Source organism: Tympanuchus pallidicinctus, unplaced genomic scaffold (assembly GCF_026119805.1).
Source record: "Tympanuchus pallidicinctus isolate F22 unplaced genomic scaffold, pur_lepc_1.0 scaffold11, whole genome shotgun sequence".
Classification (NCBI taxonomy): domain Eukaryota; kingdom Metazoa; phylum Chordata; class Aves; order Galliformes; family Phasianidae; genus Tympanuchus; species Tympanuchus pallidicinctus.
This window is the reverse complement of record NW_026294627.1, coordinates 22,576,760-22,598,381: the sequence shown is the minus strand read 5'-3', so window position 1 is coordinate 22,598,381 and position 21,622 is coordinate 22,576,760. Positions and strand designations below refer to the sequence as shown.

At 36.9% G+C, this 21,622-nt stretch overlaps 1 protein-coding gene across 1 annotated transcript in view; it reads right to left on the bottom strand.

Annotated features, from left to right (window-relative positions):
• The window catches only part of FREM2 (FRAS1 related extracellular matrix 2), a 127,826-nt gene that overhangs the window by 48,650 nt on the left and 57,554 nt on the right, over window positions 1–21,622 (bottom strand). The window contains exons 3-6 of the mRNA XM_052670780.1: window positions 6,882–7,028; window positions 2,938–3,168; window positions 1,723–1,848; window positions 499–750 (exon numbers count right to left, since the gene is read on the bottom strand). Coding sequence (XP_052526740.1) covers window positions 499–750; window positions 1,723–1,848; window positions 2,938–3,168; window positions 6,882–7,028 — 756 coding nt within the window. The remainder of the gene's footprint in view (window positions 1–498; window positions 751–1,722; window positions 1,849–2,937; window positions 3,169–6,881; window positions 7,029–21,622) is intronic.

Genomic DNA, 21,622 nt, shown 5'->3' with positions numbered 1-21,622 from the left:
TCTTCTGATTATTTACTTTTTTAGAAAGACATACAAAGCACACATGGCTACTTCTAGGCAGAATATAAATTCAGGGTCATAAGAGAAGGAATATTGCAACTGGTATGTGGCTTCTAGATCACTACTAATCTGGCGCTCTAGAGTATAATCATTGATGAGCCTGATGGGTTTGTGCATGCAGCCTCAGAGTCACACATATAAAGGTGCTCATGCAGTGTCATATGTTGGGTCACATCTATTACTACAACAAAGAGAAAAAAACATCTTGTTCTCAGTTTGCACATGTGATTTTCTCAAACCATAAAATACCAACACAAAATACTTCAAAAAAAAAGCCACCCTCAGTCTCTAAGACTATTTTCAAATCTTTTGACGGAAGCATATTTTTTACTATGGAAAAAGTGCAAAAATCCAACTTCTGCATGCTGATTTGACTGGGAAACTAGTTGTAGTTTACGTCCTGCACTGGGAATTTGACTTTATCACATTATGTCTTACCATCATCCTTGTCAGGTACAATGGTAATTCGAGTGCTTGCAAATTCTGTACCAATTCTTCCACCCATTGGCATGCTCAGCAGAACATCAAAGGTCTCAGCCTCTTCATACAGGGAATCATCTATGATCACAACCCGACATGTTTTTTCTCGTTCATCTTTGTCAAAACGGAGAACGCTGTTGTGATCCTCAGGCCTGGATATGTAGTCAGAGTAAGAAAGCACAGAGGTCGGAGCAGTGCCGGTTGCTGTTCCTGTGGCACAAAAAAGGAAGAGTCAGTACACATGCACTGGCTATTATGATCCTCTGACAATGGCTGAACTTTATTTTCATTATATTTTAATTTCTGTTTAAAGTTAGATGATCAGAGAGGCAGAAATCTCTAAGCAGGCTATATTTCTGAGGTCCCTGGACAAACCACTTCTATCATGTGATGCACTGAAGGCATATAAACCCTCACATTCATTTTCAGCTTTTTAGGCAGAAGGAATACTATGGTCTATCATAAGATGAAGATTTAAAAAGGAGAATGTGTAAGAGCTAGAAATTAACTCCTTTACTCTTTTAATATATTCAGTGTACTAAGTATGTTATAAAGATGACGTCAGTGTAACAGAAATTAATTATAACCAGTTCCTAATTTGATGTAAACAAATGAAGTCCTATTCTCTGTGTTGGTTTAATTAATAAGAGATTGGTAGTCAGAGGAAAGAGAAGGTCATCAACCGAACAATATTATTTTATACTCTTTTTTTCAGGACACAAGCAAGTAAAGGCTATTATGGACCACTGCAATGCTTTCAGTTCTCACCACTTTCAAATATTAGGGACCTCACTACTAGATCTTGTGAAAAGGTAAAAACATAGATCCTCTTACACTCCTAACAAAAGGAGAAGATTGGAACATAGTTATTTTTCAGCTAAATTCATTAAGACTCTAAGACAAATTGTCAAGATAAATAGAATACATTTCCAGTAGAATCTGAAGATGAAAAACTTACTAACTCATTATTCAATAGATGGATCAATTTTTTTCAATTTCTGCCTCTTTTCCATTTTCAGATTTTTTTGTCTGTTTGTTTGTTTATTTTTGGTCTAGTATTGAATGTGGAGGTTGGTGGCCCTGTCTGTGGCAGGGGGGTTGGAGCTTGATGATTCTTCAGGTCCCTTCCAACCCGGGCTACTCTGTAATAGCGTGATTGTTTTATATTGCAGATTCTGTTACCTTGTTGTGTGTAACAGATAACCATCAGTTCCTGGCTCACATCTCCACTTCTTCTGACTGGAATAAACAACTCACCAACATCTTCTTCAATAGTATAGGTAGACTGAGGAATAAAGACAGTTGATTCTGCAAATGATAGAAATATTTATTTATGTAGATTTATGGCCTCAGAAAGTAATCTATGAAACAGCTAGAAGCATTTTGGCATATTCAAAAATCCACAAAACATCTTGAATTTATTAGTGATGGACCTAGATCTGAAAAAAAAGCCCTACAAAACCTCAAAACCGTAGAGGGAAAAAGAATTAGTTAGCCTTTTTAAATATCAGAAATGGAAAACTAAATCACATCTAAAATCACAAGTTTTTACCAAGTAGTCTCTTACGGGATTAATTTACTTAATTGAGTTTAAAAGTACAAAACTGAGTTTGGTGAATTTTGTCCACAAGGTCTATCTTTTTATCATTTCCATGATATTTCATTATTAATCATTAATCACAGTAGTAGCAATTCTTGTAGCTCACACACTGGCAGTGATTCTGTAAGGCTATTCGTTAACTTAGTGCATCATCAAGAGAACTATGAAAATTATTTGGCACTGAGGATGCTTATAAAGTCAAGTCAAGATGTTGCTCTTTTACTCTGACTTGTACATCAGATACGACCTGGCCAAATGTCTGAGCAAGTTGCTTAATGAATCTCCTTTAGAAGGGTAATTTCCAAAACAAATGATTATTTATCACTAAATTAACAATATTAATGGTAAGGTATTTTATTGTAATAAAAAGAGAAGCAGCTAAAGATTTAAAAAAATCTTGAAAATGGGGTAGAAAATCTATTATATCTAAGAAGTAAACAGAAAGCTCAGTATAATATATTACAGGAACAGAGATAGCATATAATATATGCACAGGAACGGAGAGAGCAGGGGTTAAGAGCCAGTCAAATCTTTGTAAAGAGCTAAAGATAAGGGTTTGGGGAAAGGTGGTCATAAGGGGGCTTCAGGAATAACTGAAGCTGCTGATGACACTCCTTTGGTTACATCTTTATCATACACTTAAAATGATACAGGACAAATCCCTACTGGATATCCAAATTTGTCTCGAGAAATATTATGAGGGAAGGTAAACTTTGCAATCCACTGCTGGATTTGCCCTCCATTTTTCAAACTGCAAAATGAACATACTGTCAATACTGTTCTGAAGAAGTTCTTACCGTCTCCTGGATCAATAATTTCCACTGTGGATACAGAAGGAAATTCCAGAACTGCCATGACAGGCTCAGAAAGAACAATTTGAAAGGACTCAGATCGCTCATGTTCCCCATCACTCAAAATCCGTACTCGCCACGTAGCTAAGGTTTGGCCAGGATTAAACTGCACCTGCTTCTGGGCTTTCCCTCTGAAGTCTTTATCTTTCTTGGCAGTACCATCTTTGGTGCTAATACCTGCCAAAAACAAAAATTCAACTCATTAAAAACATCCCTTGTATTTTTCTTTCATTACATCATCTTTAAAAATCAGAAAAATGGACTTGTTTTCACAACTAGAGTAGCAGAGCTGCTCATGTTGTTGCTCAGTAAATCTTACACTTATGTCACACACAGAAGTGGAAGCACATCAGTTAATATTGTGAAGGGAAATCTGTATAGAATTAGCCAAGCCAACACTAACTACTAGAAAACCTAAATTCTCTGAGCACAATATCAAGTCACCATTTCTCAGTAACTCACCTATGGATGTCCAAAAAGACCAATACATTTTGCTTTCAGATTTTAACCTTCTGGGCTCTCTTCTATTACAGAATGTCTAAATAACATATTGCCTAACAACCTCCCCGCCTTGATAATCATTTCTCTAAGGAAAAAATAAAAACACACCTGGAAAGTCCAACCTTCATGTGGAATGCTAAAGAAAACAGACAAAAGAGGTAAAACAGGGGGACAACGTTGACAGAAGATGTAAAACATGAGCCACTGTGGTCATTTTCACTACAGCAAGCATTTTTAAAAATAATTATCCACTTGTTTCAGTGTTTATGTTACAACAGTCATTAAACTCAAACTTTTCAATTCAGGTCAAGTTGAAATAGTAAAGTCACAGGATAAAATTCAGGGCAGCTATCCCCACCAAAGCAACCACTTAAAAATGGCTTTTTTTTTACTTCCCTCCCAGTTTAAGGCTGTCTGCAGGCCCTCACTTTAGAGAACCCTTTATAGCTATCTCCAACTCATGCATTTAGCCACTGTTCCAACTCTACAGTACAATTCAAATCTTAAAGGTTTTACTCACATTTAAACTTCTCTCTTCTCTGTCTATTTCTTCAAACTGTATTATTTTATGTGTTCAAGAATATCCCTTTTCCTTACAAAACTTCTCCACTTGTGCCAATATTTGATGTAACCTTTAAGTCCCTTAAGACCTTTCAGCCCACAGGCCAGCAAGGCTAGTAAGCATTTTCCCTACTATCTTTTACATCCTTTAAGCTCTGTAATTCCATTCTGCAGGATGAAGGGAGCCAACTGGAGGCTTATTGTTCTTGTGCTTGTCAGATCCTTTGCTTGATTTTGAGTCATCTCAATTCAGAAACTGAACTTGAATCCACAGGTAGAAAACTTCATACAACTTCTTTATTTAAAAGGCCAGAAGTCAAACTGTTAGCCAGTAACAGGAGTTAATTTAAGCAACATATACTTAAATCCCCATTTCACTCATCTCTTATTCTTTTACTTTCTCTAAAAGAAATGTGGAAATGTGATAACGCATTTCTTTTTTCCCCACCTTTTCACTCCCCTGACACTGCAAACAGCTTTTAACAACTCCTGTACCAGCCTCAGCTGACTGCCAACATGGGCTGAAGATAATGAGCATACTGCTTGGATCACACAATGGCCTGGAAAATGATACATGTTTATTGTTGTCTTTCTTGTTGATACAACCGTATTTTCTCATTACAGGGAAAATGAAATCTGGACAAGAACTGTATTCTGTGAAACAAATACAGCAGTGGTATCAACCCCAGGTGCCTATAAAATAATCCCTCCTTGCACAGGTGATAAGTATCATCATTCATTACAACTTACCATTTCACTCATAGCCTCGTTAAAATCTGTATAAGTCTTACCTGTGTGGTACAGCTAAAATTGCTGTTTAGATATCACAGAATCACTGAATGATAGAATGGCCAGGGTTGGAAGGGACTTCAAGGATCATGAATCTCCAACCCCCCTGCCACATGCAGGGCCACCAACCTTCCCATTTACATATGGCATACTTATTGCTATATATATTAATACAAACATTGGTGCATGAAAGGTGGCACAAAAGGACATTCAGTACTTTTAGAATACTTCTTGACAAGCAGCAGACCTCAACATCTCAACTTTTTTGCAAGTCTGTGGAAAAATACTGGCCTTGTTACCTATTTGTGGGAGACTCTTCAGGCCATGAAACTACTGAGATTTCTGAAGAAACAGAAGTACTTTGAAAATTAGGATTATACATGTATTTGCACCTTTAGAAATAGACTTCTAAATGTTGTCTTTTATTGTTACAGTATTTTTAGTATTTTGGTTGGACAGTAAAAATGGCAATATTCAGTAGAGTCTAATATACTTCATTAAAAGGAAATCCTTTCATTAATGATTTCTGATTTTTTCTGACACACGCACACACAAAAAGATTATTCACTGAAAAATGTGTTCAAGTTTTGAGATATTTCTTATGTCTTTCTTTTACAAACTATTTTTAATAGTAAGTATATATACAAATATATTTAAATTAAAATTCTCACCCTCTACATATTTGCCTGTTCTGGAGTCTGCCCAGGTGCTTTAAAGTAATGTATTCAAGATACCTTTTTATTTAGATTGGACATATGCCATCTGTTCTCCCAGTAAAAATGTCTGGTAACAGAAGAGGTAAATACCCTTATTTCCTCAATTTTTCTGAAATCTCATGAGCTAAGAGCAGATGAGACTGACTCTCAAAAAAACCTAGTCTGTATCAGTAATTTCAACCCCAAAAGGAAGTGGCTGCCATCAGTCCCTGCTGGTTTCCACCAGCTGGAGGTAAATCAGGAAAAACTCTCCCTTAGACTTCCGTATTGGGCAATCACTTCTGTGTTCTGTGCAGTGGTGCAGGCTGCCCAAAGAGGTTGTGGAGTTGCCCTCCGTGGAGACATTCAAAAGCCACCTGGACACTGTTGTGGGCAATGTGCTCGAGGGGAAACTGCTTGAGCAGGGAGGTGGGACAGAATGATGTTCAGAGGTCTTTTCCAACCTTGATAATTTTGCAATTCTGTGATATACAACACAACAGAATTTAAAAATACTATAGAATTATAGAAAGACTGCCCTTCAGTCTTTTCTGTTTCAATGTCTTCCCAAGTAACAGAACTCCTTGTAACCTCCAAATTGGATTCAGAAACAAATATTCTGTTTCCTGAAGGCAAAAACCTGTTCTGCTAGTGATTAAACAGTCTATCACAAACACAAACTGAAGTATTTCCTATGACTGCATCATAAAAAGCATTTACATATCTAAACAAATACAGATGCTCATATTAATAAAAGAATAACTTGTTGTACTATTCTAACATTATACACTTTATGATTTTAATTTTAAATTTTTATATTTATATTCAATGAAATACTTATAATCTAAACTATTAAAATATTCTCAAAAATGCAACTCAAACTGCAAAGTTACTTCTGGAGAAGAAATATTCCAGAGAACTACTCAGAATGACATTCTGTGATAAATTTCAGTTTCATGTTGATTAACCAGTTCTGCTTGTATGGTCCCTTCTGATATTGTTTCAATGTTTCAGTGTTTCAAATCAAAAGAAGGATTGAGATGTTCAATTGAAAATGAATTGCAAAAGGCTGCAAAACAACCCCTGTCATGAAACCTAGCCAAAACAAACAACCATGTGAAAATGTCATCATATAACTAAAGAAATCATACAACTAGCTCAACAAAAGACAATTGTTTTGATAAATCAATATATTACTTCTATTATATTCTTATATTCTATTGTATTCTTCTGTTATATTCTATATCAAACAATTCTAAAAGGACATAAATGTATTGATGACTGTTATGAAGTATGTGGTCAGTGGTTTATAGAAGCAACTATTCAGACTAAAATTGATCTTACTTATAAAAGAAGTTTCTCCAAGGTAACCTCTCCGTTTAAGGATGACATCAAGATATTTGGAATCTTCATTTACTAAATAATATTCCTGTTCTAAGGAAATCCATGCCCAGTTTAGACGAAAATGTTGATTCTTCAGCTTATTGCCTCCTGCAAAATAAAATACATATATATATATATATATACTCATTTTCTTTATTAAATAATACTTCTTAGGTTAATGAAACCTGTATCCTGAGTAAGAAACCATCTTAGCTGTATATTAAAATTCCAGCATAGCAAAAGCTTAACACTAAAAAATAACAGATAAATAATCGTGATAGATTTGATGCATTTGCACTACAGTTGATTTTAGATGCATACAAACAAGTCCCATTCATTCCGAGTTATGCTGATTTTCTTTTTGAAGGAAAAAGAACAAGAATTCATCAAATTATATTTGGGATCCCTTTTTCAGAAATTACAAAAATGGAGGATGATACAAGCACTTCTAAATGACTCACTACAAAAGATGTCATGTGGAGCTTCCTTGATAAGAGTACCAGAAGTGCTGGGAGGTCCTTATAATCTTGAGAGACCGGATGATAGCTACTGTCTGATTGCCTTTACTCATGCAGTCTGTTACAAAATGTAATACTTAGTTCAATAAAATTATCATTTTGGGGCTTTCCTGTAGGATTTTAGGAAGAGCTTTCACATCTTGCTAGGAAATGGTTTCAATAATATTGAGTATCCCTGATAAATGCCACAATTTATAGCTGTGCTAATGCCCTCCTAAGCTTACAAGCTTCTAATTATTGGGTCAACCACACAAGCACAGTTGCCTGTGTCACCTAAGGAAATTTAAAGAGACCCAAATGCTTACTGGCATCCTTTTAACTCTTTTGTAATGACCTATCTCATGGTATCTCCCCAAACTCATTAAGCTGCTGAAATGTGTTTTGAGAATTAAGCTTTCAACAGACCAAAAGACATCGTCACAATTTGTTTCAGTTACAGTTACACTAATACTGCTGTAGCACCACACACTAGCAAAGAAAATTGATCCTGAAGAGCTCTTCCAAGGTCTGTACTGCTGTAGCTGTACAGCAGCTTCCCTGAGGTCTCAATACACATGGATGGTTTCTGTGCACTCGTGAAATGAAAGCTGAGTGCAGCAAAGCAGTGCAGGGGGATCTGAATCTCTAATATGGACCAAGTCAGTATCTCCAGGTGACACTGTTAATGCAGATGTTAAGAACTGCAGATGCAGAACTGTTAAGATGAAGACAATATTTCTTCTCACAGTATCATAAAGAATATTCATAGCTCTAAAAGAAATAAATTGCTCATATATTTATCAGCAAAAACAGGCTCTTTTTTTGAAGCCAAATCAATGCAATAATACAAGAAACATCACTCATAGTTTTGCAGTGGATGATATGGAAGCCATTTAACACCAGATGCAAAACACTGAACACCAGTATGCAACATGAGCATGTCTCAGCCTAATTTCTTGTTTCCAGCAGAAATTAAGCTGATGTGCCTACAGTTAATAGGATTTGTACAACTGTGACACAGTAGGAGTGGTCGCTGAAATGGCAAACTATAAGAAGTTTATCATAGTGTAAAGAAGCAATCCAGAAGCAAATGTAAACAGATGGTACTTTAAGGCCCAGCTAAAAGTGCAACACTTCTTTTCAGTTGGAAACATAAGAGCTACAAAGAACCAGGAATCGTTTCACTGTCTATAAACCAAGTATTTGTACAACAGATGGAATATAGCAAATTACACATTTCTGATAAAATATAACATAGCTCTACTTGGTCATGTATGCTTTATCTCCACCTGTTCACTGATTTCCCACAGTAAAAAGGCATTTCTTGTCAGCATAGGGATTCTGGGTGTCACAGATAAGAAGCAGAACAAATGAAGTTCCATATGTCATTCTATTGGAGGTGTTTGTTACTACTCAGGGGAATCCTGCAATTTCTTCCGCAGGAATAAAACAGCCTGGTTTGCTCACTGAAGATAAATGCTCATTCAGCAACTGTCTTCTGGGAATGCTGGCTGGTGTGAGGCTGTAGTCTGATCACCTTCCCACAAGGTGCTGCTACAGAACAAGATTAGCTGAGGTAATGACAATTAGAAACATGCCAAGAAATCCCTTCAAACACTTCTGTGCAAAAGCTAGGGAATAAAATAACTTACTCTGGATAGCAGAGCAATATATCTAAGTATTTGAGTTCACTCATGGTTTAACTACTGGAAGAAGTGCCAGAGACTGATTTTCCCCTTCTAGTTTCCTCCAATCTGTTCCCTTGAACAAGAAACCTTACATTTTCTTGCACTCTACTTCAGATAAGCCTGTGTTTTGTTATTGACCTGTCTACTAGGAAAATAACAAACACAAAACCCACAAAAAACTCACTATCAAACTTGTGTAATCACTCTAACATAAAGGCAACAGTACTGTGTAAATGAAAGTAGGCAAATGGTCACCAAAGTATCATGCTTCCTGGCCCTGCTTTTTTCTGTTCCTTTCATCTCAACTGCTCCAATGGGAAGGCTAAAAATGCATAACAAAAACTGTAACGAGCACCACTATAAATCCAGTAACTGTAGTGCCAGAAAGCATGTTCCCATCAGTTTCTTGGGATAAATGCAAAATAATTTGTAAGAAAAGCTGTGTGTGACACCTCTGAACACTGGCCAGTCTAAACATGACTTGACAGAGGAATAAAATGTCTATCATAAAATAAATGAAACAGTACATGTAGGTATCACTATGAAGAAAAAAAATGCTGCTATATAAGTTCATTGCTTTCTAGCAATGCGCATTAGGCATCATAAACTCCCAGCTGAAGGAAAAACTTCTTCCAGGGTTTGCAGCATCGCAACGTAAAACCTGGCATCACTGTTCTGCTGCCCAGAGAATGAATATTTCAATAAGTTTGTGGGCACAGGCATACAAACAACACTGTACTTATGGATAGGTCTCTTTGCTTCATTCTTAATGTGTTAAATAGGTCAAACAAATCTAATCTATATTTGCGCATAATTACTGAACAAATAAAAAATGCCATACAAGAGGCAAAGTCCCTCGGTTAAGAAGGAACAGCCATGTGGAGAAGTTCCAGCAGACAACTACAAAACCAGTTTGCTGTCAGTGATGCTATGGAAAATGAAGAAATATGCTGATTTAAAAACCTAATAAGAGTATTAAACTTAGGAATCAGAAAACAAGAAAGGCAACAAGAAAGACTTACTGTTGTATTAATTTCATCTGTCTTGCTTTCAGCATTTTTTTTAAATTTTTCCTTCAAGTAAAAAACAAAAACAAACGAACAAAAAAGCAAATCCACATTATCTCTAGGGCTTCCACTTTGACTGGCCTACTTCTGCCCCAGAAATATCTATTTTTCATAGTTTAGAATGTACAGTACCGAGTTTCAGGTTTAGATATTTACTTCTAAATCTATTTATATGTAGGTATTTTACATCTTGCCTTCTCCTCTTTGTACTTTTGTACAAAAGAAATGTTTTCTAAAAAGAATGTTTCTACAAAAGAAATATTTTCTAAATTGTGCAACACATCCCAAGGTCCAATGTTATTCAAAGAATAAGAACTTTTTTTTTTTTTTTTAATATGTATTATTACTATCTCAGACTCGTGTTACAATAGAGTAGGAAGCAAAGGATTCATATTACCTAACTTCAGGCACCTACTTTTTGGCTAGTAATTTTAAACTTTCAAAACCAGGAAAGAGGCATCTTTTAAGGCCTCTATTATTTTAGGCATCTATTCTAGAATAACAGTGTCTCAAAATATGTAGAAATGCCTACATTTTTTGTCAGCAACTGTAAAAGATGCCTGTGGTGATCAGGTGGGTTGTAGACATCTTTATTACAGTCATCTAATGCTGGGTAAGAAGAATTGAATCATGTCTAAACTAGATGAAAATTGGGCCTTTTCTACTATATGGTAGAGCCAAGCATCAGCCAAACAGATGATCTGTAAAGATCATCTAAGACTGTACAGCTTTCAGGAATTATAAGATATAAATGCTATCTTTTTTGGTTCCCTATTAAATTATCTGTCCTATTTATAAGAATAATATTTATATAGGCAAATGAATTTTGTATTCTTTTTAGGCTTTTTCTTTTCTTTCTTTCTTTCTTTTTTTTTTTTTTTTTTTAACTTTCCTTGGGCTTAGTCAAACATTTAACTGCGAGGCACATAATTAAGGTACTATGCATCAGTGACAGTTTGGGTTTTTCCAGACAAGTGTCTGTAATACAAACACACCAGAAACTTGGAGAAAGAAGCCATTAACAGAGCACTTTTAAAACTGAACAAAAGGAAAGAGTGCCAAATTACAATGAGGTACATCCAAAATAACTTTGCTTGACATCAGTGAGATGCAGTTGTGGGATATTGCTAGAGAGATGGATGAAAACCTGTTTCTCAAATTTTGCCAGAGTGCAATGTGATAAATCAGGAAACAGTAATAGACAAATCGATAGGATATGGTGCAGGCAGACATGCACAGGAATGGAGATAGGAAGAGTTGAGACACAGTCAAAGCTTTGCAAAGAGTTAAAGCTAAGTGTCTGGGGAAAGGTGGGCCATGAGGTGACTTCAGGAATAACTGAAGGACACCTCCCTCTGGAAAGGTGTACCTGAAAAGTGATGTGTCAAAGAAGGATGTAGCCTAGAATTCATCTTTACAGGAATCCTGTTGGCAAACTGGTAACATGTCAGAAAGCAGCAATAAATTACTTTTGCAAGGGTAATCAAGATAGATATTTCTAGAAAGATTAAGTCACTTGGAAACTTCAGTTTCAATTACACAACATGAATAAAAGAAAAGGGGGGTACAGGCTTGGTTAGCACAATAGTTTCAAAGGAAAATGATTCGAATGAATACTCACACTTAAGCATTGATCTTTCTACCTGTGCTGCTCAGATATCTTTATAAAGAAATAAAACCTCTATGAGAAATACAGATTCGATTGTCAGAACTTTCTATCATGATACAAAGAACTCAGAGAAGGAAAGACTCAGCTCCACTTCTCTCCACGGACCATTGGATTCTATCAAAATGGTAAAAGAAATCTCTCTGCCATTAAATCCCATCTCTTCAGCACTGGTGACCTAAAAGGGCATTATGTGATGAGCACCTGACTGTGGCTTTGCTCTCCCTAGGAGTTACCCCAGAACCATAACTCATGAAAAAAGCGTACAGCTACACCACAGGTTCGTGTACTGACTTCAACAGAAATGGAGGGATTTTGATATAGATATTGGCTTCCCTGCATTGTATCCACAGTGTAACCAGGCATAGGTGAATCAGTTAAAGAGTGCCTGACCTGTACAAGGGTAGCCACACACACTTACTGTGCCCACAAGATATGAGTCTGAACAAACACAGCTGACTTGTACACATAGATCTTTATGGTACAACACAGCTACACTTTTCAGTCATTATCAGAGATCATTTAGTGGAAAAACAAAACCAAACCTTCTATAAATTCTTCCAAGAAACAGAACATGCATTAATCACAAGAACAAAAGAGAACAGGGAAAAAAAATGAAGAAAATCAGTAAGAATACATAGGAATTAAATTATAAAATAATAGTCATTATCTTGATCTGAATGGTAAAGAAAGCACCAAGAAAAGAGAGTACCTTTAAAAATTTTATATGCTGGTCTTTCCTCCTTTTTCTTCTTATCTATTTTCCTGTTCAGACTAGGAGGTTAATAAAAGAGAACCAGGCCAGTAGTGAAATATTAACAGCCCTCCTATAGTTCAGGAATCATTATGTGACGTAACTAGAACAACTAGAGCAAGACATTTTAAGAAACTGCTTCCTTCCTCTCCTTCCAGCTCCTTCCAGCTCCTGCTACTGTTTGGTGACTTGTTTGCAAAGTTTCTATACTATCCTTTTCCTTCCTATGGATTTCCTCATTGCAGCAGGGATATGAAACATCTGAAAAAGGAAAGCCACTCCTGTACTTGAGTTCAACCTACAGGGAAAAGAAATGACACACAGGCAGAGGAAAGAAAATGGAATATTTCACCTTTAGAAATTGATTTCTTTATGCTCTGATTAGCCACCTCTGTGCCAAGCCAACTTATTTAATATATAGCAGGATAAAGTTACATTACTTTAGTTAGATTAAAGTTAGATTACTTTAGTTACTATAACAATTTTATTATAAGTAAGACTGGACATGAAATCTTTGTCCTCAGCATCATGACTCCCCATTTGTCCCTGAAGCTGTCTCCAACATTAGCAGGCCCAAGTTTTTTTTCATCCTCACACTATTTGCTATACATGATTCATGGCTTGTATAAACATGCTTTTTGCCAGACTACAAAAAGAACATCTAATCTTAGGTGATTCTTCCCCTGATTAAGATATAACTTAAGAAAAAAATATAGAGAAGACATTATATGCTCAGATCAAGACACGCTGTTTCAACAACTCTGATTTGCCGCAGTGTTGTAGTTTCAATACATCACAGCTCCATGTCACAACTGCAAAGGTCTCAAATAAACTTTTTGTCTGATAAATTTCAAAAAGGACACTTACAAATAGCTAATAAATTTTCTTCATTTAATGAACTGGAGCAACACAAAATACACTTTCCCTTCTCCTATGAAGGATCTCCAGAAATTGCATATCCAGTAGAACTGCTGTATTTTCATACAGAAAATACGTTTGCAGAAGCAAAATAATACGTAAAGCCAGCACACAAAATACGCCATTAGAATGTTTTGAATTGACTGCAACATTATATAAGTTAACCTTATAATTACCAACTAACTTGTTTAAATGCTCCACCTTCGTAAGTCTTTCTGAAATGTAGCACAGCAGACTCCAATCACTAACAAAATCTGCTGAACTCTGCACCCTTCTGCACTCCTGCCACAGTAACTGAATATATTTGCAGAACAACCACAGCCAACCCCTCAAACTAGCCCTGAGTGATTAGGGACTAAAACAATGCTTTCTCTTACTTCTCAGGAGAAAACACACACTTCCCAGCCTTACGGACTTGGCCTGCCTGGAGTGTAATTGCTGGTATCCAATGAACTGCAGACAGTTCCCATCTTTCAGTAGCCTCTGTAACTCTTTTTTCCTTCTGTTTTATCTCTACCCCCAAGAAACAAATTGAAATGGTTGTTTGCCATGGCCTAAACTAAGCAAATGCTTGAAGTCAAGTAGCAGAAAAAAATATTTGAAGAATACTATCAACGCCTTTGTTAGAAAAAGAGAAGGGGAAGTGATAGAAAATACTGAAATCTGTAGACTAGCTACTGCATATTACATTTTGTACCCAGTTTACTTGAAATCCAACTAAACATAACTAAGGACAACTCCAAGCATGGAGATTCATGATGGGTTAATTTGAGGAATTCTCAGTTCAAGGCTATCCTAGTTCTTCTGCAGGAGATTAATGAGATTTTCATTTAGGAAATCTATTGGGGGAGGGGGGGGGGGGGGGGGGGAAGTACCAGGTCTTCAGCCACTGCATTTCATTGCTTTAAATTAATTTCAGTTTAGATCAGCTCTACATGCATAAATTCATCAAGAGTCAGGATATCTTCACTCTGCTGGCTGTGCTGAGAGGCTTTGAGCTTTTGAAGATGGAAAAAACAAAACTGATAAAGACAAGCCTAGTCTGAATCACCAAGGAGAGATGCTGGAACACCACTTATGGTTAAAAGCCTTCAGAGATGTTAAGTGGTTAGCTTTGCAACTGACTTCAAAGGAATCCAAAGGGTCCCCCTGCTGGTTTGGGATTCCGTGCCGTAAGCATCTCTGCAAGATGCTGATTGCTTCCCATTTATAAAGTTATATTTGTGAATATGTAAATTTATGAACTCGGGGTACAAATGAAATGTTACTATTTGAAATGTTTAAGCACATACCTATATGCACTGCAGAATCGTTGTCCTTAATGGAAGTGGAAGACCCAAAAAGTTCAAAGTCACCATAGGAGATCTTTACAAATTGAACAAAGCACACATCCACAGTTCCAGTGAAGAACCGCTACTGTCAAAGCACAGAATGTTTTGCTCAGGTGTCAACACAGAAACACAACTGGCTTCTGCTTTAGAAAAAGTGAAGACAAGAGACACTTGTCTTATGGGTAGGATTCGTATTTTTATAATTTAAAAGACATGTTTAATTAAGCTAGCTACGTAGGCAGAAGGAATGGAAAAAGCTGCACTGTAAGGAACTGCAGGCACATGTTACACAATCAGCTGGATCGCACTTTGGAAAGAGATGGACAGCTCCATTGAAAGTAAAGAGAGAATATTCAAACAACCAGTGTACACGGGCAACTTTAAGATACCTAAATCTGTTGATGTGCTTTTCTTAGGTACATGAACAAATGTTCTGAGAAAGCTCAACCATACAACGATTCCCGAACTGTGATGTGGTAAACCTGCAAACTCAAACACTTTGTAAGTCACCTTTGGAATATTTAAAAATAACCCAACAAAATCAATTTAGTTGAGAATTATTCTCTTATTAAACAATTACTCCTGTGTCACCATAATGCTAGTCAGCATTCCGTATAGTCAGAAACAAGCTTCACAATTAAACTTCCTTGTGAGTAGAAACAGAGAAAACCCAAACACACCACTCAAGCTGTCATGCCTCTCATTAAACAATGCCTGTATTACCTAAAGCAGAATACCTTTTTTTCCTCAGGATCCCCACCCTGCACCTCCCTCTGAAGGGAAAAAAAAAAACAACCACACCACCTGGATTAATAAGATTTCATGCGTGCATGGCCTGCAGCAGTAAGTAAATTTATTAGATCTCTGGCAATGCATTCTTAAAATAAACTTAATAGTCTTCACATCTCTGCTCACTAATTCCTTTTGTGGCGCCAGACAACTTCTCCCAAAAAGCAAGCTCCAGATGTACTAAAGCAAGGCTTATTTCACTGCGTCACAGAATAACAGCCTGAGCTTGCTTACATAATGTCCAGTATAGGACTTCTGGTTTGTACCTTTAAAGCAGTATCACGCACATATTGGTTCACAGGAAAACTATTCCAATAAAGATCAAGTGTTAAATTTGAGTCATGGGATAACTTCAGCCTCAGACTTCAAAGTTATCAGTAGTACCAATGACACTGTACAGCAAGGAGTGCTGCAACCTCGCAAATGAAAGATATTTATTAGAAGAGAAGAATATACGTAAAATCAAGATATTATATAATAACATATTATTTTAAGAAATTTCCATATCTAAGGGAAAAGATTCCATTTCACTTCTTTTAAATCACATTTTTATTTAGACCCCACTGTTGCAAACTACTTCAAATGTGTTTAATACTTCAGTGCTTGCATTGTCATTACTCTGCTGAAAATAGAGTAGGTGTTGGGGTGCTATCTGAAACTGAGGCCCTTTATTTGTCATGATGAATTTGAAATTGGCATTTGTGTCAAACTAATTAGCAAATTTCTCTTGGAGTAGCTGAGATTTTTAACTCCACTGAGTGCTGTCTTTGCAGAGAATTCCTCTCCATTTCAGGTGATATTCTAGTCTCATAAATCTCAAACCTTACAGCCTTAAGAAGTAAATGTATGTGAGAGGGATTAAAGCGGCAGTTGTCATTTGCAGAAAAATAAAATGGAACAGTTTTCCCATTTCTTCAGTTGACTTTTCTTCTGTAACTGACTGAGCACCTATAGCAAAAGTATTCCTATAATTCCATGTCAAGGTGATTGAACAGATTTGAATTTTGGTTCCTTTTCTGTTCTGGCAGGGCAACAAACAAAATGCCCGACTGAGGAGGAGGACTGGAGGAGAACCAATGTCAGGTGGGTTCATTTAACATTTACTTTTAATTCATTTCAGAGTCATTGCACCTGGTAATCTCGAATACTTAACTTTTAATATTATTTGACCAGAGAAAGTCCTCTGTGGTATGTTTGATCCTTTTAAAGCTCTGCCAACCCTATAACTTTTAGCAGGTGATTCAGTCCTCCTCGGAAGGACAGAGTGAAAATCTGAAAACATGCAAAATAAAAACCAACCACTGACAGAGACGAATACAGTAGAAGCACTGTAACTCTGCCTTAGGACATGTCTTGTAAAGAAATGTTTTAAGATATTAGTTCCGCTGTGGAAGGAAATATGTTTGCATTAGTAATTTTTGTTTACATCATGATGAGTTTTTCAGTATTACCTAAGAGTATCATAAAAAACAGACTGCAAATTCTGATGGCAACAATTAGGTTATATTTCAATATTATGAGGTCTGCTCCAAAAGTAATGTCTCTTATTTTGTTGTGTTGACCCGCAATGTCAGAGGTGGATATTGATGGTATGGCAGTAGAGGTTGAACCTTCCCACCAATATTCCATTACATTTTGTTGTCATGTGACAAATGACAGCAGAGGGGTGGTCTGACAAAATGGTATCTGATATGAACATGTGGTATGAAGCAAAGGTATGCAGTTGAATTCCTCCATGCAGAAAAAATGGCACCCACTGACATTCATCAACACTTGCTGAAGGTTTATGGAGTCCAAATAGTGGATGTGAGCACAGTGAGGCAGTGGGTGGTGCGTTTCAGCAGTGGTGACAGTGGACCACCTCCACTGGAGCAGGTTTTTACAAGCACTGCATGAAGGCCCTTTATCATCATTGGTGAAAATGCATAGCTAATTGTGGTCACTATATTGAAAAACAATGTTTTATAGCTGATAATTTTCTCTACCAAATAGTGTTATTGTGCTCCTTGTATGTGCTGTAATTTTCATGGAAATAAATAGGAGGCATTACTTTCAGAGCGACCTACATATTTTAGATGAAATTTCCACGGTCCTAATGCAGCAATCAGTGTGTACCATAAAGCAGAGAAAAAAAAAAAAAAACAAAAACCGAGAAGAAAAAATTCTTTAAAAGATTCAAGTCAAGATGTAAGAAATATGTTTAAACAACAAGTACAGAAAAGGAAGTACTTCAGAACTGAAGGACTGAATCGAAACTCCAGAACAGAACGACCACTGTGAGTCCTGCAAAGGAGCAGGCAGGGCTCAAGTGAAACACAGCAGAGGGACTGGGACAGAACTGTCAAATTATAAGAAGTCAATCTCGATAGTATATTTGTTCCAATACATTCTTCCTCTCTCTTTCTCCTTCTCTCTGCAAATGCATGCATTCTTTAGTCATGCCATAAGATAGTTAAATTAAATGAAAATGACCAGTAAAGAAGTACAGCCTTAGCATTTCATTTATGCTGGTACTAGAATAATATTATGGTTTTAGTGGACAAATTTTAACAAACAACTTAAACACTGTTCTTTTATTCAGCTTGAAAGGAGATGACAGATTTAGATGTTATTCCCTTTCTTAATATAGTAGTAGATACATTCATCAAAGTCTTGATAAGTGAAAACATATAAAAAGCTTATGTGAGAAAATTATGTATTGACCTTCAAATACCAAGGTATGTTTTTTGATGTGCCAAGTTGAAGTTGATTTGGCATTCACTCAGCCTTTTGGAACTCCTTGATCACGACCATTCTCCCACGTGTATTCAGAAATTAGAATTCTTGAGCTTTCTCCCAGTGGCAAGGGAGATGTTTTTGTCAATTCCAATTCCACCGCTCACTGAGACTGCTGGCTATTGCACACAGGCAGCAAAAGGCACAGGTATCTGTGGGCTCATGTTTAGATTTTTTGACAGAGAACTGGCAGAGGTGACAAGACAACAAAGATTAGAGGACATGCTAAATTGATTCACTCAGGGCAACCCTCCCAACAGATGATTACAGAGGGCTACTGAAATCCTTCTAATTTTAATTGTCCTGGAGCTACCTGTGAAAGTTTCATCACTGAGGTAGATGAGCCCTTCCTTAGATAGCCTACAAGGGTACTTCTCTCCCTTCTTTCCTTGACTATAGAAGAAAATAAAAGATTTAGGAGGATTGATTCATGAGAGTGCATAAGAGGTGCATAAATTACTTTGAGTGAATTTCTTGTTCTGTGCTATAGGACTGAACAGGCATGCTTGTCAATTGATTTAATATGTGAAGATGGCAGAAGCATTCATTTTCACATAGATAATTATACAGTGTACAAAATGGCACTGATTGTTGGCCCTCTCTTTGACACTTCCAAAAACACATACGTCTGAGCTTGTCTATGAAAGCTGACTGACCTGTTGGTCAGGCTGAAAGAAAATTACTGTTGATCCCCTGTGCAAAACAATCTAATTCACATAGATGGAAAGCACGGTAGCGTTTAGAGATAAATCTGAAAAGTTATGTGATAAGTGATAATGTTTCAATCACTATAATATTTGTGCAGGTAACTTGGGTCATACAAATGCCTACACCCTTTCTAAATCAGATCGTCAACTTGCTGCCTGCTAGGAAAATTACATTAACCTTTTCAAAGAAGGAAAATGGTCTGCCAGTCAGCCTCATCCTGCTGCACAGAAGATTAGATGCTTTCTGTAATCTTTCCAAAGAAATACCTACCAGTTTATCATTTGTTGGCCTCGGCCTCCTGCCTTTTCAAAGACAGAAAATTAGTATTAACTTTGTTTGTAAAGCCCAGCTAATTAAACATACAAAATATCATTGCATAAAACCTTGCCATTATTTTTAAACTACTATTTTATCCTTCTCCCTGCCCTGAGCTAGTAAGGGAAGTTATATCAGTGAATTATTACTTCAGGTTACTGACAGGAGTAGTTGCACCTATTCTTGTTAAACCATTTAACCTTTAATAATTACAGTTATTCTTTAGGTCTCATACATACCTGAAGAGAAAGGGATACAGTAGTAACATAACCTCACTACATCTCACTTTATTTTTAAGGTTCTCTAGTCCAGACTCACCCTGTGTTTTCCAATAAGTTTCATCCCAGTAATGAACTGGGATCTTAGTTGCAGTATTCATGTCTGTGGGAAATTGAAAAGGATCTCCAAATTGAAAAGGATCTCCAAGATTCCTACCTCCTGCTCCATATTGTGACAGACAGTCTCGTTGCTGTTCTTGGTCACAAACTCATTAATTTCCACTAAAAAGCAGAGACTTCTTGCTCGCTTCCTATGGTAGAGCCCTTCAAACACCCTTCAAAAAAGCAGTGACTAAAAGCAGCCACTGAAGTCCAGTGTCACATTAACTCTCTTTTAATCATCTTGACTGAAAATTCCCAGAGAACAGATTCTGACCTTGGAAACTCTTTGATCAACCATATTTCTTATTCTTTGGACATAAGTCTGGTCTTCTGTTATTAAATTCACGTATGTTACAGAATTCCTTTGCCACAGTGTTCTTGCTCTCTTCATTTACTGAAAGCTTCTTGGAAGCAAAGTGATCACAATCTAACAAATCTAAAATAACATAGTGATCACAGTCTAACATGAGCATGTAAAAGCACTTTTTTTTTACTTGCTAGTTAATGAGCAACTTTCAGCTAAGTTTGATAAAAGTCCTTATATTAAAGAACACAGAAGGTAAAGGTGAAGTACTGTCTCAAAAGCTACTTGTTCTATGCAGACACATTTTCTGTATTCTAAATTTCACAGTATGCTTACATTAAAGAGTCCTTTATTTGTAGTCTCCTTGTTCTTTTACTGGCTGATATTTCAAGCTACAACAAGCAATATATCTTAAAGGTGCCTAGACACATGAATACGGGAGGCACGGCATGGTACATGGACAGACTGGAGAGCTGGGAGGAGAAAAAATTTATGAGGTTCAACAAGGGCAAGTGTAGAGTCCTATATACAAGGAGGAATAACTGCATGCACCAGTACAGGTTAGGGGTGGATCTGCTGGAAAGGAGCTCTTCGGAGAAAGGCCTAGGGTCCTGGTGGACAGCAGGTTGTCCATGAGCCAGCAGCATGCCCTTGTGGCTCAGAAGGCCAATGGTACCCTGGGGTGCTTTAAAAAGAATGTGGCGAGCTAGAGAGAGTTCAAAGAAGAGCCACTGAGATTCTTTCCAATCCCTACTATTCTGTGATATGTGCGTTCTGTTAGAGCCAAATAAATTAAATCCAACTGTGCTCCTACATCTGTATTGCACAAACTGCAATTCCAAAGAGCTCAGCCCCCTAAAAATCAAGGCTTTATCAGTTTGATGCTTTGTTTGGCCTAGGCAGTTCTGCAGATTGCTGTTTTCTGATCAGTCCATTAAGCTCTGTCATGAGTATCTCAGCGAAGGACTGTGTTGCTCTTTACACAGGAAAGCTTTATTTTTGTCAAGAAGTAATAAATGAGGAGAACAGATTTTATCAGTTCTCTCAGTGTTTTTCCACAGTTCAGTGTGCAAGTCTTTCCTTCCCATTTGTAGGAAATGGGAAAATAGCTATAGAAACCATTTTCTCACTGGTCCTCACATATCCTCACTTGTGGTAAATACTACAGCAGCTTATATGGAGATACAGTACAGGGCAATTCTTCTGTTTATTTTGATGGTTTCTATTCAAAACCTACAGACAAGAATGAAGAATGGGTGCCAGAAATTAGTGTGAGACAAATTCTACCAAGTTTTCACACTGAGAGTGTCCTTACAGAATCAGATTGTCTGGGACACTTACTGATAAGTAAAGAACAGCAACTATTTAAAATCATTGAAGAACAGGGCAGAAAACCTTCCTGCAGAAATGTAGACAGGGATCTCCATTTGGACTGTGGTCGATCTTTTTCTTAAGTAAATTCAGAACACAGCCACTCAAAAATTGCAGGACAATGAGATTCGTACAGCAT